The sequence below is a fragment of the Plodia interpunctella genome, chromosome 6, assembly GCF_027563975.2.
Source record: "Plodia interpunctella isolate USDA-ARS_2022_Savannah chromosome 6, ilPloInte3.2, whole genome shotgun sequence".
Taxonomy (NCBI): domain Eukaryota; kingdom Metazoa; phylum Arthropoda; class Insecta; order Lepidoptera; family Pyralidae; genus Plodia; species Plodia interpunctella.
The window spans coordinates 5,353,689-5,379,249 of NC_071299.1; the positions used below are offsets into that span (position 1 = coordinate 5,353,689).

The window sequence follows — 25,561 nt, forward strand, 5'->3', positions numbered from 1 at the left end:
TAACGTACTGTTGCCTCGCCGGCAGCCTGTGTGATACGTGTAGTGGCCACCACCTGGAAGAAGTACTCTCCAGCGTCCACGGGGGAGGATACCAGGAGTTCCCCGTTGCTGTTCACCGCCAGTCGAGCAGCCAGGTGTGCTGTTTAATTAATTATAAATACAACAGTATTAAATTATAGCGCAGCTAAATAAATAAATTTAAGAACAATAATATGACTATATTCATAGATTAGAGAAATGAAAGAGAAGGCAAAGGTCGTATCATACCTATAAGGAGATACAGTCTATGGCAGGGAACAGAGTAGAATAGAAAATACTCCATTGTTAAGAATCGCGTTCGTTTTACAATTAAAAATATATAAAATACCCACTTTCTACAAAGTACCTACACAGCAAATTTGCATTGTATGTGAATGTGACAGTAGGTAATATCTTGAAATTTAGGTACCTACTTTTTGGACAAATTAAACATTTATTTAATATACTTGGTTAATTTTAATTCTTTTACCGAATTTATATTACTATTTGTCATGAAATACTTACCTCTATTAAAAACAAGATAAGTAAATATGTTAGCAGTGCTATGATAACTTTACTCGTATATTTAACAACACGTGTTTGCTTTTATGAAAGTTCAGGCGTTACTTGCCCTTGGGATCTTACAGACACATTAACTTATCAACTTTTAATAAAAGAGCAAGTGAATTAATTATTATTCATGACAACACTACAGACAGTGCATTATCAGTATTATTTTTTCCTGGCTGGTGTTAGCACAGCTTCCTCAACGTTAATGCAAAGTTAATATTTGTTACCGTGAGAAATTTACGAAAGCGAAGCCGCGAGATAACGGTAGTTATATTATAAAAATAGATAATTTAAGCCATGTTTATCTGAACATTCATTTGAAAGTTAAAACTCAAACCGCGTTATCTAAGTTTCACAAGATCACTATCGACAAATGTGCATTGGTCTTATGAAAATAAATAATGGGAATATAGTATTTTTGCTTAATATTGTCGGCTAACATACCAGTGGGTTTGAATACAATGAGTATTGGCTTTTCAAAAATTAGTAAAAATGTGATACTCTTACATCAATCATCATTCTAATTCAATTTTTTATTCAGAAATATATATGCCTATATATATGTATATATAAGTTTACTAATAAGTAAACTTACCATTTTCCACATCTAATGTGTAATCAAGTGATTCTCCATTGTCGGCAGTGGCGGAAACAATTCCTATGATTCCTGTGTGAAGAATATCTGCTCTTATCACGTAGCTTGGTGAGCTGAATGTCACTGATGGCGGTGGACTCGGCGTGTCTGGAAATATTTTATTTTACAATTTATATGTGCTGGAAAGTTGTTTCTCAAAGCCAAATTGAACTCACAGAAAATTCAGCTCTGTTTATAAGCAGTATACTTATATTTCAAAATATGGTAAGAATATTATTAATTAAAAGTGTCCCACAGTCAAGTGGCTCGGGATATTAAATGTAAAAACTCTAGACAAAAATATCTTTTATATCGATCTTTCAGAGATAAGAACATTAAAAATGGTGTAAATCTATGCTATGATTATAATAGGTAGCGTTTGCGAGTTTGTATGTTTGAGGCGAAAATCTCCGAAACAACCGAACCGATTTCAAAAATTATTTTACCAAAGAAAGGTACATTATCCCAGATTGCTACAGGTTATATTTTATCTCAAAATTCTCACGGGAGTGTAGCCCCGGGCAACATCTAGTGCTGATATATATTGCGAAATATATATTTACCAGTGTGGAAAACCTGAAGCAGCAATACTGCTGCTGCATCTCCCACTTGGATTTCTATTGCAACGTGGGTGACGTCACTGGGCAAGGTCACTGATCCTGTTCGTTCCACGGTCACCACCCCTTCGGACAGACTCGCCTTGAACAGCTCTTCATAAACTGCAATGAATAAGAAATGAAAACCTATTCAATATATATACCAAGACTCGTGTCGTATAATTTTCGCCCTGGTTTTTTAATTAAGTACTTGATGGTACACCCCCGATTGTAACCAATTGATGTCCATTGAGAAGCAAATACAGTAAACTTACCGCCTCTGATGTCGACGGTAGTTTCTTCGGTGCCTGCGACAGTGATAGTTTCGTGTTGTACTGCTTGGTCATGTAGCGAACCTTCGTACAGAACTTTACTAAAACTCGCTGTGGATCCGCCTAAAAAAGCAGCTTAACTTGGATATTTGGATTTAGACATTCTCAAACGTACTGCAGCAAGGAGCTGCAAAGTTTTGCATTACATTTAATTTATTTATGTCTTGAACTTTCAGTCTATATGCGAGGGATATGTCACATAAAAAATTAAACTACGACGCTAGCTTACTTTTTGATCCCCTAAATAAGATAATTTCGTTTACAGAATACAAAAAACAGAGATCAATTCTTCTAAGATAAATGTACAGTTCTACCTACAACCCGAACTAAAGTAAAGGCGAATGTAATAATAGGTGCCTACCTGAGCGCTTAATTTCAAGTATAACGGTTGTAACTGCAGGTATTATATTCTCCAAAGAAGCTTGTATTCCAAGGATTATGATTCCATTTTCTGGTAACACATCTGAAGGAATTGAGTTTTCCAACTCCACATTAACTGTTGCTCCGTTGCGAGAAAGTTCAAAGAACACAACAAAATCTGAAACAAAATTTATTGAGAACATCATAGTATACTATTTCATCACTGCCCAGCAGGGATAATACCGACAGAACTACAACATACAAAAATACAAATGTCTACCTGTACTGCAGGTACACATCTTTCTATTTTAAACAAAGGTATACCTCCAATCAGTGTAAAGATAACATCATCTGTGTATCCTTCAGTCAGAGTAATCGGCTGGATGGTAACAATGTCATTTTCAATGGACCCAACGTAACTGGTCCTTTCGAATCCAAGAACGGGCATGTCCTCATCGACCTCTGAAATGTGATAAGACTTTTAATGAACAGGCGATTCGACAGATTTTAGGTTAGGCAAATTGATTGGTTTAATTATTTCAATTACCGTTAGGCAGCAATATAACCACAGTGGCCTGCGCGGAGGCCCCATTCGCGGACTGAGCGTTGATTACGAATATCAACTGATTATTGTTAGCGATCACCGCTGGTGGAATCGTCTCTCGAACAGTCAGAGTAACTGAGTTTTCATCTTGAGCAATTGAAAAGTAAGTTGAACTGTCTGAAATAAGAAAATAACGTTTTTAGATAACCCATTTGAAGTAAGTACATATCCTATCATTGTTTGCAATCATAAAACAAATGTTATTTTTCATACTTACCACCATCCAGATTAAACTGCACGGTGTCGTTGAATCCTTCTGATAGCGAAATAGGATTTTCTAGAGCGACGCCGGTAGTTGCGTTGTAAGTTCCTACATAGTAAGTTTGTGCAAATACTAGATTTTCAACCTCTGTAGATTTATCGTCTCTAATGACTTCAAGGATGACTGTCGTGACAGCAGGCAACGAGTCAGTGGGTGTGGAAGCCTGTATTCCGAGCACGATGATTCCATTAGTAGGTATCGATTCTTCAGGAATAGTGTCATCTAATCTTAAGATGATTGTTGCATCATCTCGCGTGTATGCAAAAAAGCTTTCAAGATCTGGAATCAATTCCATATGGTATTATTTGAAAATAATTATTAAAATACTTTCTAAATTTACCATATTGAATTAAACCGTAAACAAACCTCCTATCAGTGTAAAGATAACATCTTCTGTGTATCCTTCAGTCAGAGTAATCGGCTGGATGGTAACAATGTCATTTTCAATGGACCCAACGTAACTGGTCCTTTCGAATCCAAGAACGGGCATGTCCTCATCAACCTCTGAAAAGTGATAAGACTTTTAATGAACAGGCGATTCGACAGGCTTTAGGTTAGGCAAATTGATTGGTATAATTATTTCAATTACCGTTGGGCAGCAATATAACCACAGTGGCCTGCGCGGTGGCCCCATTCGCGGACTGAGCGTTGATTACGAATATCAACTGATTATTGTTAGCGATCACCGCTGGTGGAATCGTCTCTCGAACAGTCAGAGTAACTGAGTTTTCATCTTGAGCAATTGAAAAGTAAGTTGAACTGTCTGAAATAAGAAAATAACGTTTTTAGATAACCCATTTGAAGTAAGTACATATCCTATCATTGTTTGCAATCATAAAACAAATGTTATTTTTCATACTTACCACCATCCAGATTAAACTGCACGGTGTCGTTGAAACCTTCTGATAGCGAAATAGGATTTTCTAGAGCGACGCCGGTAGTTGCGTTGTAAGTTCCTACATAGTAAGTTTGTGCAAATACTAGATTTTCAACCTCTGTAGATTTATCGTCTCTAATGACTTCAAGGATGATTGTCGTGACAGCAGGCAACGAGTCAGTGGGTGTGGAAGCCTGTACTCCGAGCACGATGATTCCATTAGTAGGTATCGATTCTTCAGGAATAGTGTCATCTAATCTTAAGATGATTGTTGCCTCATCTCGCGTGTATGCAAAAAAGCTTTTAAGATCTGGAATCAATTCCATATGGTATTATTTGAAAATAATTATTAAAATACTTTCTAAATTTACCATATTGAATTAAACCGTAAACAAACCTCCTATCAGTGTAAAGACAACATCTTCTGTGTATCCTTCAGTCAGAGTAATCGGTTGGATGGTAACAATGTCATTTTCAATGGACCCAACGTAACTGGTCCTTTCGAATCCAAGAACGGGCATGTCCTCATCAACCTCTGAAAAGTGATAAGACTTTTAATGAACAGGCGATTCGACAGGCTTTAGGTTAGGAAAATTGATTGGTTTAATTATTTCAATTACCGTTGGGCAGCAATATAACCACAGTAGCCTGCGCGGTGGCCCCATTCGCGGACTGAGCGTTGATTACGAATATCAACTGATTATTGTTAGCGATCACCGCTGGTGGAATCGTCTCTCGAACAGTCAGAGTAACTGAGTTTTCGTCTTGAGCAATTGAAAAGTAAGTTGAACTGTCTGAAATAAGAAAATAACATTTTCAGATAACCCATTTGAAGTAAGTACATATCCTATCATTGTTTGCAATCATAAAACATATGTTATTTTTCATACTTACCACCATCCAGATTAAACTGCACGGTGTCGTTGAATCCTTCTGATAGCGAAATAGGATTTTCTAGAGCGACGCCGGTAGTTGCGTTGTAAGTTCCTACATAGTAAGTTTGTGCAAATACTAGATTTTCAACCTCTGTAGATTTATCGTCTCTAATGACTTCAAGGACGACTGTCGTGACAGCAGGCAACGAGTCAGTGGGCGTGGAAGCCTGTACTCCGAGCACGATGATTCCATTAGTAGGTATCGATTCTTCAGGAATAGTGCCATCTAATCTTAAGATGATTGTTGCCTCATCTCGCGTGTATGCAAAAAAGCTTTCAAGATCTGGAATCAATTCCATATGGTATTATTTGAAAATAATTATTAAAATACTTTCTAATTTTGCCATATTGAATTAAACCGTAAACAAACCTCCTATCAGTGTAAAGACAACATCTTCTGTATATCCTTCGGTCAGAGTAATCGGCTGGATGGTAACAATGTCATTTTCAATGGACCCAACGTAACTGGTCCTTTCGAATCCAAGAACGGGCATGTCCTCATCGACCTCTGAAATGTGATAAGACTTTTAATGAACAGGCGATTCGACAGATTTTAGGTTAGGCAAATTGATTGGTTTAATTATTTCAATTACCGTTAGGCAGCAATATAACCACAGTGGCCTGCGCGGAGGCCCCATTCGCGGACTGAGCGTTGATTACGAATATCAACTGATTATTGTTAGCGATCACCGCTGGTGGAATCGTCTCTCGAACAGTCAGAGTAACTGAGTTTTCATCTTGAGCAATTGAAAAGTAAGTTGAACTGTCTGAAATAAGAAAATAACGTTTTTAGATAACCCATTTGAAGTAAGTACATATCCTATCATTGTTTGCAATCATAAAACAAATGTTATTTTTCATACTTACCACCATCCAGATTAAACTGCACGGTGTCGTTGAATCCTTCTGATAGCGAAATAGGATTTTCTAGAGCGACGCCGGTAGTTGCGTTGTAAGTTCCTACATAGTAAGTTTGTGCAAATACTAGATTTTCAACCTCTGTAGATTTATCGTCTCTAATGACTTCAAGGATGACTGTCGTGACAGCAGGCAACGAGTCAGTGGGTGTGGAAGCCTGTATTCCGAGCACGATGATTCCGTTAGTAGGTATCGATTCTTCAGGAATAGTGTCATCTAATCTTAAGATGATTGTTGCCTCATCTCGCGTGTATGCAAAAAAGCTTTCAAGATCTGGAATCAATTCCATATGGTATTATTTGAAAATAATTATTAAAATACTTTCTAAATTTACCATATTGAATTAAACCGTAAACAAACCTCCTATCAGTGTAAAGATAACATCTTCTGTGTATCCTTCAGTCAGAGTAATCGGCTGGATGGTAACAATGTCATTTTCAATGGACCCAACGTAACTGGTCCTTTCGAATCCAAGAACGGGCATGTCCTCATCAACCTCTGAAAAGTGATAAGACTTTTAATGAACAGGCGATTCGACAGGCTTTAGGTTAGGAAAATTGATTGGTTTAATTATTTCAATTACCGTTGGGCAGCAATATAACCACAGTGGCCTGCGCGGTGGCCCCATTCGCGGACTGAGCGTTGATTACGAATATCAACTGATTATTGTTAGCGATCACCGCTGGTGGAATCGTCTCTCGAACAGTCAGAGTAACTGAGTTTTCATCTTGAGCAATTGAAAAGTAAGTTGAACTGTCTGAAATAAGAAAATAACGTTTTTAGATAACCCATTTGAAGTAAGTACATATCCTATCATTGTTTGCAATCATAAAACAAATGTTATTTTTCATACTTACCACCATCCAGATTAAACTGCACGGTGTCGTTGAAACCTTCTGATAGCGAAATAGGATTTTCTAGAGCGACGCCGGTAGTTGCGTTGTAAGTTCCTACATAGTAAGTTTGTGCAAATACTAGATTTTCAACCTCTGTAGATTTATCGTCTCTAATGACTTCAAGGATGATTGTCGTGACAGCAGGCAACGAGTCAGTGGGTGTGGAAGCCTGTACTCCGAGCACGATGATTCCATTAGTAGGTATCGATTCTTCAGGAATAGTGTCATCTAATCTTAAGATGATTGTTGCCTCATCTCGCGTGTATGCAAAAAAGCTTTTAAGATCTGGAATCAATTCCATATGGTATTATTTGAAAATAATTATTAAAATACTTTCTAAATTTACCATATTGAATTAAACCGTAAACAAACCTCCTATCAGTGTAAAGACAACATCTTCTGTGTATCCTTCAGTCAGAGTAATCGGTTGGATGGTAACAATGTCATTTTCAATGGACCCAACGTAACTGGTCCTTTCGAATCCAAGAACGGGCATGTCCTCATCAACCTCTGAAAAGTGATAAGACTTTTAATGAACAGGCGATTCGACAGGCTTTAGGTTAGGAAAATTGATTGGTTTAATTATTTCAATTACCGTTGGGCAGCAATATAACCACAGTAGCCTGCGCGGTGGCCCCATTCGCGGACTGAGCGTTGATTACGAATATCAACTGATTATTGTTAGCGATCACCGCTGGTGGAATCGTCTCTCGAACAGTCAGAGTAACAGAGTTTTCGTCTTGAGCAATTGAAAAGTAAGTTGAACTGTCTGAAATAAGAAAATAACATTTTCAGATAACCCATTTGAAGTAAGTACATATCCTATCATTGTTTGCAATCATAAAACATATGTTATTTTTCATACTTACCACCATCCAGATTAAACTGCACGGTGTCGTTGAATCCTTCTGATAGCGAAATAGGATTTTCTAGAGCGACGCCGGTAGTTGCGTTGTAAGTTCCTACATAGTAAGTTTGTGCAAATACTAGATTTTCAACCTCTGTAGATTTATCGTCTCTAATGACTTCAAGGACGACTGTCGTGACAGCAGGCAACGAGTCAGTGGGCGTGGAAGCCTGTACTCCGAGCACGATGATTCCATTAGTAGGTATCGATTCTTCAGGAATAGTGCCATCTAATCTTAAGATGATTGTTGCCTCATCTCGCGTGTATGCAAAAAAGCTTTCAAGATCTGGAATCAATTCCATATGGTATTATTTGAAAATAATTATTAAAATACTTTCTAATTTTGCCATATTGAATTAAACCGTAAACAAACCTCCTATCAGTGTAAAGACAACATCTTCTGTATATCCTTCGGTCAGAGTAATCGGCTGGATGGTAACAATGTCATTTTCAATGGACCCAACGTAACTGGTCCTTTCGAATCCAAGAACGGGCATGTCCTCATCGACCTCTGAAATGTGATAAGACTTTTAATGAACAGGCGATTCGACAGATTTTAGGTTAGGCAAATTGATTGGTTTAATTATTTCAATTACCGTTAGGCAGCAATATAACCACAGTGGCCTGCGCGGAGGCCCCATTCGCGGACTGAGCGTTGATTACGAATATCAACTGATTATTGTTAGCGATCACCGCTGGTGGAATCGTCTCTCGAACAGTCAGAGTAACTGAGTTTTCATCTTGAGCAATTGAAAAGTAAGTTGAACTGTCTGAAATAAGAAAATAACGTTTTTAGATAACCCATTTGAAGTAAGTACATATCCTATCATTGTTTGCAATCATAAAACAAATGTTATTTTTCATACTTACCACCATCCAGATTAAACTGCACGGTGTCGTTGAATCCTTCTGATAGCGAAATAGGATTTTCTAGAGCGACGCCGGTAGTTGCGTTGTAAGTTCCTACATAGTAAGTTTGTGCAAATACTAGATTTTCAACCTCTGTAGATTTATCGTCTCTAATGACTTCAAGGATGACTGTCGTGACAGCAGGCAACGAGTCAGTGGGTGTGGAAGCCTGTATTCCGAGCACGATGATTCCGTTAGTAGGTATCGATTCTTCAGGAATAGTGTCATCTAATCTTAAGATGATTGTTGCCTCATCTCGCGTGTATGCAAAAAAGCTTTCAAGATCTGGAATCAATTCCATATGGTATTATTTGAAAATAATTATTAAAATACTTTCTAAATTTACCATATTGAATTAAACCGTAAACAAACCTCCTATCAGTGTAAAGATAACATCTTCTGTGTATCCTTCAGTCAGAGTAATCGGCTGGATGGTAACAATGTCATTTTCAATGGACCCAACGTAACTGGTCCTTTCGAATCCAAGAACGGGCATGTCCTCATCAACCTCTGAAAAGTGATAAGACTTTTAATGAACAGGCGATTCGACAGGCTTTAGGTTAGGCAAATTGATTGGTATAATTATTTCAATTACCGTTGGGCAGCAATATAACCACAGTGGCCTGCGCGGTGGCCCCATTCGCGGACTGAGCGTTGATTACGAATATCAACTGATTATTGTTAGCGATCACCGCTGGTGGAATCGTCTCTCGAACAGTCAGAGTAACTGAGTTTTCATCTTGAGCAATTGAAAAGTAAGTTGAACTGTCTGAAATAAGAAAATAACGTTTTTAGATAACCCATTTGAAGTAAGTACATATCCTATCATTGTTTGCAATCATAAAACAAATGTTATTTTTCATACTTACCACCATCCAGATTAAACTGCACGGTGTCGTTGAAACCTTCTGATAGCGAAATAGGATTTTCTAGAGCGACGCCGGTAGTTGCGTTGTAAGTTCCTACATAGTAAGTTTGTGCAAATACTAGATTTTCAACCTCTGTAGATTTATCGTCTCTAATGACTTCAAGGATGATTGTCGTGACAGCAGGCAACGAGTCAGTGGGTGTGGAAGCCTGTACTCCGAGCACGATGATTCCATTAGTAGGTATCGATTCTTCAGGAATAGTGTCATCTAATCTTAAGATGATTGTTGCCTCATCTCGCGTGTATGCAAAAAAGCTTTTAAGATCTGGAATCAATTCCATATGGTATTATTTGAAAATAATTATTAAAATACTTTCTAAATTTACCATATTGAATTAAACCGTAAACAAACCTCCTATCAGTGTAAAGACAACATCTTCTGTGTATCCTTCAGTCAGAGTAATCGGTTGGATGGTAACAATGTCATTTTCAATGGACCCAACGTAACTGGTCCTTTCGAATCCAAGAACGGGCATGTCCTCATCAACCTCTGAAAAGTGATAAGACTTTTAATGAACAGGCGATTCGACAGGCTTTAGGTTAGGAAAATTGATTGGTTTAATTATTTCAATTACCGTTGGGCAGCAATATAACCACAGTAGCCTGCGCGGTGGCCCCATTCGCGGACTGAGCGTTGATTACGAATATCAACTGATTATTGTTAGCGATCACCGCTGGTGGAATCGTCTCTCGAACAGTCAGAGTAACTGAGTTTTCGTCTTGAGCAATTGAAAAGTAAGTTGAACTGTCTGAAATAAGAAAATAACATTTTCAGATAACCCATTTGAAGTAAGTACATATCCTATCATTGTTTGCAATCATAAAACATATGTTATTTTTCATACTTACCACCATCCAGATTAAACTGCACGGTGTCGTTGAATCCTTCTGATAGCGAAATAGGATTTTCTAGAGCGACGCCGGTAGTTGCGTTGTAAGTTCCTACATAGTAAGTTTGTGCAAATACTAGATTTTCAACCTCTGTAGATTTATCGTCTCTAATGACTTCAAGGACGACTGTCGTGACAGCAGGCAACGAGTCAGTGGGCGTGGAAGCCTGTACTCCGAGCACGATGATTCCATTAGTAGGTATCGATTCTTCAGGAATAGTGCCATCTAATCTTAAGATGATTGTTGCCTCATCTCGCGTGTATGCAAAAAAGCTTTCAAGATCTGGAATCAATTCCATATGGTATTATTTGAAAATAATTATTAAAATACTTTCTAAATTTACCATATTGAATTAAACCGTAAACAAACCTCCTATCAGTGTAAAGATAACATCTTCTGTGTATCCTTCAGTCAGAGTAATCGGCTGGATGGTAACAATGTCATTTTCAATGGACCCAACGTAACTGGTCCTTTCGAATCCAAGAACGGGCATGTCCTCATCGACCTCTGAAATGTGATAAGACTTTTAATGAACAGGCGATTCGACAGATTTTAGGTTAGGCAAATTGATTGGTTTAATTATTTCAATTACCGTTAGGCAGCAATATAACCACAGTGGCCTGCGCGGAGGCCCCATTCGCGGACTGAGCGTTGATTACGAATATCAACTGATTATTGTTAGCGATCACCGCTGGTGGAATCGTCTCTCGAACAGTCAGAGTAACTGAGTTTTCATCTTGAGCAATTGAAAAGTAAGTTGAACTGTCTGAAATAAGAAAATAACGTTTTTAGATAACCCATTTGAAGTAAGTACATATCCTATCATTGTTTGCAATCATAAAACAAATGTTATTTTTCATACTTACCACCATCCAGATTAAACTGCACGGTGTCGTTGAATCCTTCTGATAGCGAAATAGGATTTTCTAGAGCGACGCCGGTAGTTGCGTTGTAAGTTCCTACATAGTAAGTTTGTGCAAATACTAGATTTTCAACCTCTGTAGATTTATCGTCTCTAATGACTTCAAGGATGACTGTCGTGACAGCAGGCAACGAGTCAGTGGGTGTGGAAGCCTGTATTCCGAGCACGATGATTCCATTAGTAGGTATCGATTCTTCAGGAATAGTGTCATCTAATCTTAAGATGATTGTTGCCTCATCTCGCGTGTATGCAAAAAAGCTTTCAAGATCTGGAATCAATTCCATATGGTATTATTTGAAAATAATTATTAAAATACTTTCTAAATTTACCATATTGAATTAAACCGTAAACAAACCTCCTATCAGTGTAAAGACAACATCTTCTGTGTATCCTTCAGTCAGAGTAATCGGCTGGATGGTAACAATGTCATTTTCAATGGACCCAACGTAACTGGTCCTTTCGAATCCAAGAACGGGCATGTCCTCATCAACCTCTGAAAAGTGATAAGACTTTTAATGAACAGGCGATTCGACAGGCTTTAGGTTAGGCAAATTGATTGGTTTAATTATTTCAATTACCGTTGGGCAGCAATATAACCACAGTGGCCTGCGCGGTGGCCCCATTCGCGGACTGAGCGTTGATTACGAATATCAACTGATTATTGTTAGCGATCACCGCTGGTGGAATCGTCTCTCGAACAGTCAGAGTAACTGAGTTTTCATCTTGAGCAATTGAAAAGTAAGTTGAACTGTCTGAAATAAGAAAATAACGTTTTTAGATAACCCATTTGAAGTAAGTACATATCCTATCATTGTTTGCAATCATAAAACAAATGTTATTTTTCGTACTTACCACCATCCAGATTAAACTGCACGGTGTCGTTGAATCCTTCTGATAGCGAAATAGGGTTTTCTAGAGCGACGCCGGTAGTTGCGTTGTAAGTTCCTACATAGTAAGTTTGTGCAAATACTAGATTTTCAACCTCTGGAGACGTATCATCTTTAATGACTTCAAGGATGACTGTCGTGACAGCAGGCAACGAGTCAGTGGGTGTGGAAGCCTGTATTCCGAGCACGATGATTCTATTAGTAGGTATCGATTCTTCAGGAATAGTGCCATCTAATCTTAAGATGATTGTTGCCTCATCTCGCGTGTATGCAAAGAAGCTTTCAAGATCTGGAATTAATTCCATATGGTATTATTTGAAAATAATTATTAAAATACTTTCTAAATTTACCATATTGAATTAAACCGTAAACAAACCTCCTATCAGTGTAAAGACAACATCTTCTGTGTATCCTTCAGTCAGAGTAATCGGCTGGATGGTAACAATGTCATTTTCAATGGAGCCAATGTAACTTGTTCTTTCGAATTCAAGCACGGTTACATTATGATATATATCTGAAAATGTAATGAAAAAAAATTAAAATATAAGGTATTTATGTATATAGTTTCTTATGTATACTTTGTTTTTTAAACATTTTTTTTAATTTAAAATTTAATTATTATTATATGACACTCGATTTTTAATCTTTTCATATTCTATTATTTTAATGTATTAAATCTGTTGTTAATGGTACTTAGGTACCTATATCTAAGAAATTTTCTGTATAAATACTTGTCACGAATATGTAATGAATAATAAGACTTCTAGATAATATGTTTTTGTGAATTGGATTAATTTTGTTTTTTGTTACAAAATCAGTATAGGTATTCTTGTATCATCGTTTTACCTTTTGACATATCAATAACTAAAGCAGATGTGACGTTTATTACTTCAGGTTTGCTTGCTACAATCGTTAAGATTAGTTGATGGTTGTTTTCCCACACATTTACAGGAACGTCATTTGCAGATAAAGTAATTACGTTTTTGTCATCCGATACTGAGAAATGTTCCGAATAATCTGAAAGTTAGTAACATTTTTTCTTATAAATACATTTAAACACATCATGTTACGATTCACTCATGTTGATTCATAATATATTATACATAAAGTTATTAATCCAGATTCAATCTTACCTCCTTGTAAATCAAATGAGACACTATAATCGTATCCTTGGACAAGGTGTATAGGATCAGTAAATTGAAGGCCTTCCTCTAAATTGTAATTTCCTCTATAATAAGCTGCATTGAATATGGGAGTTTCAACAGTTTCAACTTCGTGAATTATTTCTATGACCACTGAGGTGAACACTGATTCAGCCCTTTCTCTCCGCGCCTCTACTTCCAATACAATAAACTTATTGTTTTCAACAACTTCTTGAGGTAATGTTAAATCCGATGTAGTTATGGTCACAACTTCATTTGTATCGTATAACGTGAAATAGGAATAATAATCTGAAAAGAAAAAATGTTAAAAGTGTCTGTTACTTGAAGTATCTATTCAGAATGGGACATGGCGCCGGTTCTGTTTATGTCCTGTTTAATTAAACCACTTTCCTCAAAAATATGTATGTATTGCAGTCGAGGATGAGGTCCATCGTCGACTGCGTATTCGCTTTATAAGGATGTCAGGTAATCCAGCTCTCAACTTTGGTTGTAACGAAAAAATACTTTAGGGTCAATATTCAATGAGGTCAGCTGATCGCTCGCAATTATTGGATTTATTTTTTTATATTAATTTCGTTATAAGTTAGCTTGGTTTTGAAGTTGGTATGGAGACATAAATATTTTTATCATAAACATTGTTTTGTTATTTAAAATAAGTTTTTTTGAATTAATTGACGTGGAATTAATTAATTCCATCACAATTTTACTTCTAGCTTCATCGAGACTTGGCTAGTCTTATGATTATCACCAGTAGATACTGGTAATATTTTTGTTTGAACTTTACAGTTTATTTGAACCAATGATCTTACCTCCAGTCAATAAAAATTCTGTGTCTTGTTTGTAGCCTGTGCCAAGGATTATTGGATTTAGATTCAATACTCCTCCATCCAGTGAGCCAATATAAGTGTTCTGTGAAAATCTCATAACAGCGATATTAGTCAGTTCTGTAAAAAATATTTAATGTTATTTTCCTTATTAGAATATATTCTAGCTATCAGATGCACCTGAACGTGGTATAAAATAGAATACCACGTTTCGATAGAAAATCTTGATCAAAATAGGTACGCACCGGGAGGGAATGTAATCACAATGGTAGTGTGTGATCCTACAGTAAGTGGCTTTTCTGCGAGTACAGAGAAAATCAAAGTTTTCTTATTGAATATGACATCTTCCGGAATATCTTCTTGTAGTGACAAGGTCACTCCGTTACTTACTTCACTGAGACTGAAGTATCTTGAGTCATCTGAAATAACAAGGTTTACTTATGAGCTTCGCTATTTTATTTTATATTTTAAATCTTCGTATAAATTATGTCGAGTTGTGTTAGACTCATGATTTACCTCCATCAAGTCGAAAAGACACAGTGCTATCGAATCCTTGTATTATATTAATATTATTCAATTCAATGTTTTCGCTATCATAAGCTATGGAATAAATATTTTGGCCGAAAAGCGGGGTAGACACGTCGTCCTTTATTATTTCTATCGTGAGAGAAGCTGTTGCAGGCAAAGCATTTATTCCTGATGCTATAACAACCAGTTGCAGAAAACTATTCTCCAAAACCACAGAGTTAGGAAGTGGTTCGATCATTTCTATCGATACTTGGTATAAATTGTTTGATACTTCAAAGTACTGCTTGTGTTCTGAAATAAAGGTTTAAGAATTAGAGTAAACGTTATGTACGATTTTCACAATAAAATGTGGGCGCATCGCTTGTGGTATAAAAATTAAAAGATGATGCAATCTTTACTTACCTCCATCAATATTGAAATCCACCGTCCCATCATAACCAGTAATAAGGACGAGAGATTCAACGGTTAGATTACCATTTTGATATGATCCTTTGTAGTTTATTTCTTCGAATTCAAGTAATCTATCTGAAATTTAAATTTTATATTAACATTAAGAAAAAATCTTCTTGTTATATGATAACGCAGAGATATCTTATTACTAAAAATAAGAATTTAAGTTGCTAGAGATAATATAATCTCAAAGATGAAATCTACAAATCATACAGTTTGTTCTTCCTGAACTGAAATGCATTGCTGAAATGAAGTTATTGAAATTACTCAATGGGGTTTAAAAAGAAGTAAATATTTCGATTCGTGGTGTATTTTTACTCATATAATATTTTTCCTACGTTACTCGTATTACCAGCTTACTTCTACAACTAGTACCTACTAAGTAGTTGTAGAAGATGAGATGGCTACCTTTTTGTCCATCTTACCCACATCTAACGACTTTGATAGTACCTAGTTGACACGAGACAATTTCTACTCGTAGTCGTAAATGGCTCAAATGTAAATAACTCAATCTGTAATAATCAAATCCCGATTGATGGTCGCAAAAAAAAAGATTAAGATCACTTGATAATCGCGGTTACTCGTATTTATTCGCAGGTTAACGGTTTAGGTTCCCATAGATATATAACTGTATTTCTGTTATACATGTATCAATTTAATACCTACTGTGTCCACGAGAATCTGCCGACAAACTGTTTTACAGTTTGGCAGATTATTTAAATCTTTAAGGTACTGTTTTGTTGAATAAATAAATAAAAAAATAAAATAAAATAATGCATGAGTAATATTCCGCACCTGTTGGTAAGGCGATGTTAATGACTGCCGTGGCGCCTACGGTTCGGGGCTTGGTCGCCGTCACAGTCAGCGCTATATTCCTCTCACGGAATATGGCCGGGGGAATTGCATCCACTGTGACTGTTGATGATGCTTCGTTTCTTATCAACTGGAATAGGCTCACGTGTTCTGGAAGTAATTATTGAGAAATAGTACACAAATATGGGATTGCGAAGATTAATCACACTGAGCAACGAAATAGGAAATAGAGGCACAATAGTGTAGCTGCTCGGTGTAGCTGCAAATAATAAACAAAAAAAAGTACGAATATTTTTCCTCCTTTTAGGTACCTTTCCTTATAAGGAGACCGAGGAATGGATTCTGCTTAAGTTTTTTTTTACGCTTTACCAAAACTTCCTCGTGAATTAGTGTATCACCATTGTTGGAATGTAATATATATATATATATATATATATATATATAAGCTAGAGAGCGTAAAGTAATGCCTTTGCTCTATTGAAACTGAATCAATACTGTTATAATAAAGTAATGTAATAAACTATATGAAATGTTTTAACACTGAAAGCCTTACCTCCGTCAAGCGTAACTTCTACACTTTCATCATAACCCTGAACTATATGAATTTGATCTAGAATTAATTCGCCGCTTGTAGAATATGTCCCTGAATATAGGGCACTGTGAAATTGAGGCGTGGTAGTATCGTTTTTGATGATTTCCAATGTGACTATCGTGGAAGCGGAACTCCGCGAGGTGGTAGCAGTCACTACTAGATTTAAGAATGAGTTTGCTTTAATTACATCTTCAGCTAGTTGTTCCATCATAGTTAATGTTATTAGGTTGTTGTTTTGAATGGAAGCAGCGAAGAATTCTGAAAAGAGAATTTGTTTTATAAAAGTTTTTATAATCCTTCTATTAATAACGGTTATATCCTTCTATTAATAATTTTATCGTTTAAAATGTTAATTATGTATAAATGTTAAATATATTAATGATAATCTTGGAATATCTCTGCTATAAGCAATAATTAAAATTATTTTTCAGGAGATTTGTCTAATATTGTTTTAAAGGTTTGAAAGATTTATCTGTATGAACAAAATACAATACTATACCATTTAATACATCGACGAAAACTTCATAATTTTCGTAGCCTTGTGTTAATATAATACTGGGTAGTTCCAATGTATTGTCCGCAATAGTTCCTTCATAACTCCCTCGTTCGAATTCCAGCTTTATTTCTGCATATTAAAAAGTTTGATTAATATTTAAATGGTTGCCACTGTATTTTAGTACTAGTCATAAAAAATATCCTTTTATATATTTTTTTAACAAGAACACAAGTGTGATATATATAGAGAAATTTATAGTGGTATTTATAGTGGTATATATATAGTTTTTACAATTAGGTAAACAAGAATAGTGCCTATATTAAAAGATAAATTTGCTTCCATACAAATAAAATGATATTATTTGAAGTAAACTTTTTATAGGTACTAGAAGATTGACAGTAAGAGAAATTACCTTCAGGTAATGTTATGTAAATGGAAGCTGCAGCGCCAATGGTTCTAAATTTCGTAGCATGAATCGTCAAAATTATAGTTTGCTCTCCAAGTACTTCGAGTGGTAATGTATCCCTCACTGACAGTTTAGAAATAGCTCCGTTTCTGATTAGTTCAAAATGACCAGAGTGTTCTGTGAATTAAAACATAATTAAAGAATTATTAAAGTGTTTTAACGTTTTCCAAATATCAAAAAATCGAATTATTTCCAACTGTTTTCACAAAAAAGAAAGGTGTGAAAAAATATCTAATCCAACAACGAAAAATTGCAGAGTGCCACATGCTCATACGGAGACAAATCGATTTTGTGAGGTCGTTCAATACGGGCTGCATTGAATCCAATTTTTTCTTGTCACAGCCAAGCTCGGGTGGATATGAGTGTGATCCAAATTGCTACAATGTGCCAGAGCTTAGACCATTTATCAATTTATGTCGGTATGCAAACGAATATTGAACAAAAATTCGCTGACTTAATGCTTTCAGTTTGGTTCACATCCTGCATGATTTGTTTGTTGGAAAACAAACAAATCAAGCAATACGAAATAGTTTTTCAGTTTCAAGTTTAAGCACAAGTCCATTGTCAAATTACTAGGTTTTATATTTGGTAATTTATTTATGTTCTCTATTTTATATAGGTCTACTGAAAAACTGATGAAAAGCGTTTGTGTTATTGGCGTAAGTTTATGAAAATGAAAAATATTTATTTTCTTAACAAGGTGGTATATTTTAGCTTATTATTTATAACCTTCTATTACACCTAAATCAGAAGACCATGCTCTTACATAATAATTGTAATAACAGTACCCAAAAAATAAAACAATAAATAACACGTTGATATTCTAGTTCAGTATAATATGAAGATTAGGGGTATTTTATATAAAAAAAACTAAATGAAAGAAATCAAAGTATTATTATAAAATTAATTTAAATAAAAAGTTGACACAAAATCGCCAACCGGTGCCGGTAGAGTTCCCAGAAGGCTTGCGATACAATTAATACGATTGTACAAGTAAATAACGCAAATAAAAAAAGTACCTCCATCGAGTTCTACGACGACAGTGTCATCGAAGCCCTGTATTATTTCAATTGGATCCAAAATTACATTGTCGTCTATGTTATAAGATCCGATATAGACTGGATTTTGAAAAAGTGGTGTTGTGGAATCATTTTTTATTATCTCCAGGGTGACCATGGCTGTAGCTACACTACGATCTGTTCTTGCAACCAGTTCTAAGTTAAGGTACGTATTTTCATCAATAATTACTTGAGACAACGGCTCCATAGTCAGAGTGATCTCATTTCCTTGTATATCAGCCGAAAAATATTCTGGAATTTGATTAAAGTAAAGTAAAAACGTATAATTTTTAATTGACTACTCTTATTCAATTTTATAAAATCGATTAAATTTTTCAAAATTAATATTAATAAACCATTTCTTACCATTAGAAACACTTATAGACACTGATGTGTCTTTGTATCCTTCGGACAATATGATATTAGGCAAATCCAATGTATTGTCTTCAATAATGCCTTCGTAAATAGATCGCTCAAATTGGAGATGGATTTCTGGAACAAAATTGTCATAATTAATTATTCTACCTAGATATTTCCACATACTTATGCTACATACACTAATGAATGTCATTAAGATCACTGAACTGACAGTAATGTAACTATAGAACTTGTACCACATCATATATATTGTAATTTACTGAGATCCACTATATATTTATTTACTTACGTAGTAACTTAAAAAGTAGGGAACATTAAATAGATCACAGTTTCCCTACTAGCTTTAATTGCCTTGTATAATTTAAAGAGTAAGGGCCTGGTTCACAGCTTACTGATAGTGTATCAGATAGCATAAATATGACATATCATACAGATAGCGTTAAAAATTTTGATTCACAAGTGTTAAATAGGGCTAACATGCCAATCACATCAGCCAGATTTATCTAGCACCTAGTTTTATTTTCTGTTCGATTACAAAATGATATTTTATTAGAAAGTGGTGAAACAGGGCTATAGAAAATTAAATATTATAATATTATCTATATACTTCGTGTGTTATCTGAACTATTAAGTTTGTATACCATCAGGTAATTGTACCACAATCGTGGCAGTTGCTCCACTCGTGAATTCACGATCCGCTCTTATGACAAGGTAGATCTGATGTCTTGTCAAAATGTCTTCTGATAGCGGGTTTGTCACGTTGAGGCTCAGGACATTTCCATTTCTGATTATACCGAAATATAAACGGTATTCTGTAAATAAACATTTATTTTTAACCGGCTGATTCAAGAAAACAAAACACGTAAACAATTTACCCCGTACGTAAAGATGTAAATCAATCTTCGTAATTTTTAATAAGAACTGAAAAAGGAAAAACGAAAAGTAAGCATTTCAAGATTCATTACTTCACTGATTATGTACAAAATTTCTTGGTTCCTTTTGCTTAGGGTTGCCTTACTTCCATCATGTTAAATTATACTACCGCAGATAAATTTAAAATCGCACCTAATACTAAGTTATGTCAGGGGTGGAATAAAACTTTAAAATTACTGTTCACAAGGATTTTGGTCTAAAATCACCACTGACTGATAATTAATTGCTTTTGTGATCCTTATAATATTCTCCTATTATTTAGTTGAGATGGTTTTATTTTAAACCCATGTCTTGGTACCTCAGCAGATATCACATTTACCTTCATTTAAGCTAAATTCCACTTGCTCATTGTATCCCTGTTGAAGAGCGATTATATCATCAAGGACAATGTTGTCATTTTCAGTATAAGTGGCTGTATACAAAGGCTGGGAAAATACAGGCTCTTCAGGTAATTCGGCATCGCTGTCAGCTGTTATTCTGACTGTAGCGTAGGTTGTTCTTGGGTCATTTCCAGTTTCGTCTACATCCTAAAAAAAATAAATTTTACTTCGTATTAACAATCAGTGGCTTTTGTCACTCAATAGGGAGTATTACTGCACATTTATCCCGCCAGAGTACAGCACTGTATGTTAGGTACACAAAAGCTTTGCCGCCTTTTGCTAAGTCGATTAAAACGTTTATTTTAGAGTACTTTATTAATCCTTTCATTATGTAAGCATTCGTTTGTGAAAATATACAACAATGTAGCATATTCGGGTGCCGAAATATTGGGAAAAATAGTTTTCCATAAGATAAAAAACGTTGAAATCTATAGGATACGCGCTGTAAATTTTTCGAGGCAGTAAACGGTCGAAAAAAGAAAATTGACGCTTTTTGCCTCTATTGGCAATGTTTGTGTACCTTAGTTGTACCAGTAGCGCGAGCTTTGTTTAATATGCCCTATTATTTTTACATAAAAACACATGAATCCAATGCTCCGTTTTACTCATTTACAACATTTGTAAGCCTGGAAGTATGGATGTGCTTATCACGAAATCTAATTTGAATTTGTTTATATATTCGCTCGATATTATTGTAAATTTTTTTTATCTTCTCGGGACATTCATAGCAAAATAAATCGAACCAGGCATTAATAAAATATTTCATGTTTTCAACCCTAAAATTAAAAAAGATACTTAAATTCCTCTGATAATGCACTGGTCATCAAAATATTTGTATTGTGTTGGAAAAATAATGGCTTTTATTTCCGGGAATATTACTTTTTATTAGGGTCTTTCTGTGTTTCTTACACACACTGAATTTTTGAATTGAAACTCAAATATTTTGTATGTATCAATAAAACTATTTTAACACTTACTATTTGTAGCTATAATAACAATTATTATAGCGTGCATTACAACATAGTTTCGTTACCGTAGGTGTATTAAGTAAAATTTTACTCAATCTAACTCATGTGTAGTGGTTTTCATAGACCACCACTTGTTTCCGGTGAAGGTAAATATCGCAAGGCAACCTGCCCACTGGTTAAAAGTTAGTGTGTATAGTTAATTAATATACTTATAAATATTATCGTTTATCCGGCAAATACCTATTGATGCTCGTAGACTAGTTAAATATAATGGGCGATCAATCTTGTGAGTGACGGTAAAAGCATTAAATTTATCAGGAAGGAACCTGTCACATACGCTTCTTGTGGAATGTTTAACGGTATAGAATTTTTAGGAAATCACTTTATTTATACTGCGTCCGAAAGTCTAAACCCCTGGGAAATTTGAGGCATAGGGCCGTAAGTATTATTTATTTGTATAGTTTAATTACATCAAGTTGTACCCGAAAACGTCAATTTGCTGAGTTGAGTTAGTAATGATGCATTTTGGGTCACTGAACCATCAAATTAAGTAGGGTAACTCAGCTAACACCAGACTCTTTACATATTGTATAATTCAATCACAAAATAACTTAAATTCGATGAGAAATACTTACCGTAGCACTAATAGTCAGTTCCACAGTTTCAGATAGTGTTCTTATGAATGTGGTTGTCCTCAGTACAGCTACAAACTCCTTAGCAGTAGTTGAAGATGCTTCATCGTATTCAATTTCAAACAGATCGCTTCCAGTCAATCCAAAGTCTATTCTGTAGGTTGTGAGATCTATGTCCCTCACAACTATGTTGTGCTGACATCCAGTTATTTGGTGTCCAGGTAGTAGTGGTGTTGCGATTGCAATATCATATTCACCGGTTGGTAAAAACTCTGGACTATGGTTATTTGTATCTTGGACGTTTACTTGGAAAACCTGGGATAAATAAAATATTTGTTTTATTTATTTTTTAAATTCTAGAATCCACCACTCCGTGTTCTCCCGTGGATGTAGTACGAGGCGACTAAGGGATACAGAGCCTTGGCAGCTGATAGGCAACAATAGCATTACTACGTAAGGTTGACATCATGGAGACGGCCGGTTGTTATAACCACAGCCGAATCATCAAAAAGTTATATTGAGCAAATTTATATAGTATGCTGACACCGGCCTTCATGACATCACAGCCTAGAATGAAACCGAGTACACGGAAGCGGACGCGAAGATGACACAGACATATAACAACTTTTGCCATATTGCACATTTTGCTTTTATCTCCACTTCGCAAGATATTCGACATCATTCATTATATATTATTTATTACATATTCGGTATATCGTTTTTCATACTTGGGTTATAGTAGTTCCATCTAAACAGCGGAACTGGGCGGTCAATGCGAAAGTATCCAAAGTTTCGACATTCTCATATAATTCATAGCTGGCAGTTGTCGTTAAGTAGAATGTTGTTCCTTCAAGTCGGCCACTGATGTACGGCCCGGAGTTGACGCCTGACTGCACGATGTTAACGACGTCTGCAATTTCAAAGGAAACAGAGACATTACTAAATGAGACGGGCGGAAGCATTTAAAACTTTAGTTTCACTAGAAATGATAACAATACAAAGTAATCTTTTGTTATCAAAGTAGGCATGCAATGAAAATTCCTGGTTACAATATTTCACTATTATATTTGTGCAAAATTCATTTAACGATAAATCGTTAGGAATCTGTATCTAATGACCTGTTATAGAGATTACTTGATTTTCATACACGTCTCCTCTCTCGTAGTCCCATATGTTCACAATCACACGCGCGAGGCCCGGGGCCACACCTTGTAGTTGACATCCTGAAATAAAATAAAATACTTATAGTTAAAAAATATAAAATAATTTCAATAAATCCAATGTAATGCATTCGTTATGGCAAATAGGTGCTGAATTGAATATACCTACGTACACTTTTCCTTACGAAACGAACATAACTTTAAAGTACACTGGATGACTAAACTACATGGATATGTAATTTTGAGTATGTTTTGATAATATGAATTAAGTTAGAAATAAAAGCTTGCCGCAATAAAATGCAAATGCTTATTCTGTGACATTTTCCCTGTTTGACATGTTGATAGCGTCGTGGACTCAGTAACAGCATTTTTTTTCACTGTTTTAAATGCAACTGCAACTATTATAGTTGCAGACTTAAGTACATATGGCTTATTCTCTATCTCTTACATACTTTATCATTATATTTAAACTTGTTTTACGAAACACTCATTTGTTCAAATTACGGGGAATCACCTCGAGTAATACCGAGGTCAAACATCAATAGCAAACATTATACTAAATGATATTTTTAGGGCTACGGTATTACACAGTTTCATTGTAATTTTTGCTTTGTAACTAATACAAATACATATTGTCTGAGTCACATCCAGAATATGTATGCAATATTGAGGTGTTTCATTGATTCGTGTACCGCAGTATTTTTTGCTTAGAAGACCCTTAAAACAACACTTTTCTGTTACATTTATTCTCAAAATATATTTATTGCGTGACTAGGTAGTTACGCAGTATATATGTTATCGGCCAAACCCGATTCCAGGATAAACTAGTTTTACCTAAGCTAAACTAATTCTTCCTACATGCGATAGGATTAACTGGTTTAGCCTAGGCTAAACTAATTTGTCCTAAGCCCGATAGGATAAACCAGTTTAGCCTAGGCCAAACTAAGTTATCCTAATAGAAATACACACTCTCAGGATAAACTGGCATGGCCTAGTCTAAACATTATAGAATATCTAGAAAGACAAAATAAATAGGTAAATTGAATAAAATACTATTTAATTAAAATTAATAATTTCATTAAAACGATAACGGTAAAACAAACAATCAGATTCTAACAATTAATAAAGTATTTTTAATAAAATTAATGCAATATATTTTTAATATTAAAAATAAATATTTATAATGCTATTTCGGAGACTTAGTTTGTTGGACTAGGCTAAATAAATTTAGACTAGGTCATTCCTGTTTAACCTGAGTGTGTTTATTTCTATCAGGATAAACTAGTTTGGCCTAGGATAAACTATTTTTTCCTATATGCGATAGGACGAACTAGTATAGCCTAGGCTAAACCAGTTTATCCTATCGCATGTAAGGAGAATTAGTTTGGCCTAGGCAAAACTAGTTTATCCCGGTAACATATATACAAAGTGCAAAGTTGTAATAACTTTGCACATTTCTCGTTTCTAGTATTGTAGTATTAATAACATTTCACTTACCGTATACGACGCGTAGTGAAAAGCATAATATCCCAAAAAGTAGAATCTCGCGTCCCATTTTTTCTCGTTACGGTTTTTTAATGAAATATATTTTGACTCCTGTCATTACTGCAGTTGATAATGCACACTCACTGAAAAACGCTTATTTGGTTCTGCGTTCTCACTTTCATTTATTTAAAAGAGTCAGATCTAAATCACACAAAAATAAATCACTAGATACCTACAAAAAAAATATATAATTGTACTATTGAAGAGGTGTTTAATATCATTAAAAACAATATCATACATACATCCAAGAGCCCAGCAAAGTACACCGATTATAAATATTATATGTATCATTCCTTTAATGGTGATTACAATATCTATCGATTGTTATCTATGCGAGGAAACAACGTGATAATACGGTATTTTTAATAGATATGAAAATTATAATGATTTGTGTCACTTTCAGTCTTTTAAAGATCGGACTGAGTCCCTATCAGCTTAAACTGTAATTTGAATACTAATTTTGTTTAAAATATAGTTATTTACTTAATTTAGCTTTCATCACCCAAATTTCAGCTTTTTACGTTCAATAGTTTCGGATATGTATTATCAGTTGATAAAAGTTCTACCTATATACTGACAAGAAGTTCATAGTTATAAGAGATGCGAGCAGTATTGAGTTTGCTCTATTGTCAAAATTAAAATACCAGATATCGACTCTTGATTTTGTTTTTTCCACAAAGTATAAATATATGATAGACTGAATCTGTCACTGGAAATAACAAGTACTTG

At 35.1% G+C, this 25,561-nt stretch overlaps 1 protein-coding gene across 4 annotated transcripts in view; it reads right to left on the minus strand.

Moving 5' to 3' along the window:
- LOC128670467 (uncharacterized) overlaps positions 1-25,115 on the minus strand; it is a 28,580-nt gene extending 3,465 nt beyond the window's left edge. The window contains exons 1-58 of one of the 4 annotated variants that reach the window (XM_053746117.1): positions 25,075-25,115; positions 24,785-25,004; positions 23,246-23,350; positions 22,856-23,037; positions 22,131-22,442; positions 20,467-20,674; positions 19,856-20,026; positions 19,203-19,328; positions 18,798-19,088; positions 17,725-17,895; positions 17,316-17,441; positions 16,778-17,074; positions 16,207-16,374; positions 15,364-15,486; positions 14,950-15,252; positions 14,679-14,852; positions 14,419-14,553; positions 13,580-13,897; positions 13,293-13,463; positions 12,823-12,960; positions 12,412-12,735; positions 12,138-12,311; positions 11,915-12,052; positions 11,504-11,827; positions 11,230-11,403; positions 11,007-11,144; positions 10,596-10,919; positions 10,322-10,495; positions 10,099-10,236; positions 9,688-10,011; positions 9,414-9,587; positions 9,191-9,328; positions 8,780-9,103; positions 8,506-8,679; positions 8,283-8,420; positions 7,872-8,195; positions 7,598-7,771; positions 7,375-7,512; positions 6,964-7,287; positions 6,690-6,863; positions 6,467-6,604; positions 6,056-6,379; positions 5,782-5,955; positions 5,559-5,696; positions 5,148-5,471; positions 4,874-5,047; positions 4,651-4,788; positions 4,240-4,563; positions 3,966-4,139; positions 3,743-3,880; positions 3,332-3,655; positions 3,058-3,231; positions 2,835-2,972; positions 2,512-2,688; positions 2,094-2,213; positions 1,786-1,941; positions 1,184-1,330; positions 9-139 (exon numbers count right to left, since the gene is read on the minus strand). In XM_053746117.1, the coding sequence (XP_053602092.1) occupies positions 9-139; positions 1,184-1,330; positions 1,786-1,941; positions 2,094-2,213; positions 2,512-2,688; positions 2,835-2,972; positions 3,058-3,231; positions 3,332-3,655; positions 3,743-3,880; positions 3,966-4,139; positions 4,240-4,563; positions 4,651-4,788; positions 4,874-5,047; positions 5,148-5,471; positions 5,559-5,696; positions 5,782-5,955; positions 6,056-6,379; positions 6,467-6,604; positions 6,690-6,863; positions 6,964-7,287; positions 7,375-7,512; positions 7,598-7,771; positions 7,872-8,195; positions 8,283-8,420; positions 8,506-8,679; positions 8,780-9,103; positions 9,191-9,328; positions 9,414-9,587; positions 9,688-10,011; positions 10,099-10,236; positions 10,322-10,495; positions 10,596-10,919; positions 11,007-11,144; positions 11,230-11,403; positions 11,504-11,827; positions 11,915-12,052; positions 12,138-12,311; positions 12,412-12,735; positions 12,823-12,960; positions 13,293-13,463; positions 13,580-13,897; positions 14,419-14,553; positions 14,679-14,852; positions 14,950-15,252; positions 15,364-15,486; positions 16,207-16,374; positions 16,778-17,074; positions 17,316-17,441; positions 17,725-17,895; positions 18,798-19,088; positions 19,203-19,328; positions 19,856-20,026; positions 20,467-20,674; positions 22,131-22,442; positions 22,856-23,037; positions 23,246-23,350; positions 24,785-24,842 (11,304 nt within the window). In that variant the 5' untranslated portion in view covers positions 24,843-25,004; positions 25,075-25,115. Of the gene's footprint in view, positions 1-8; positions 140-1,183; positions 1,331-1,785; positions 1,942-2,093; positions 2,214-2,511; positions 2,689-2,834; positions 2,973-3,057; positions 3,232-3,331; positions 3,656-3,742; positions 3,881-3,965; positions 4,140-4,239; positions 4,564-4,650; positions 4,789-4,873; positions 5,048-5,147; positions 5,472-5,558; positions 5,697-5,781; positions 5,956-6,055; positions 6,380-6,466; positions 6,605-6,689; positions 6,864-6,963; positions 7,288-7,374; positions 7,513-7,597; positions 7,772-7,871; positions 8,196-8,282; positions 8,421-8,505; positions 8,680-8,779; positions 9,104-9,190; positions 9,329-9,413; positions 9,588-9,687; positions 10,012-10,098; positions 10,237-10,321; positions 10,496-10,595; positions 10,920-11,006; positions 11,145-11,229; positions 11,404-11,503; positions 11,828-11,914; positions 12,053-12,137; positions 12,312-12,411; positions 12,736-12,822; positions 12,961-13,292; positions 13,464-13,579; positions 13,898-14,418; positions 14,554-14,678; positions 14,853-14,949; positions 15,253-15,363; positions 15,487-16,206; positions 16,375-16,777; positions 17,075-17,315; positions 17,442-17,724; positions 17,896-18,797; positions 19,089-19,202; positions 19,329-19,855; positions 20,027-20,466; positions 20,675-22,130; positions 22,443-22,855; positions 23,038-23,245; positions 23,351-24,784 lie in introns of all 4 variants that reach the window. The other 3 variants (XM_053746121.1, XM_053746119.1, XM_053746118.1) reach the window with 3 other exon arrangements.
- Positions 25,116-25,561: the final 446 nt, after the last annotated feature.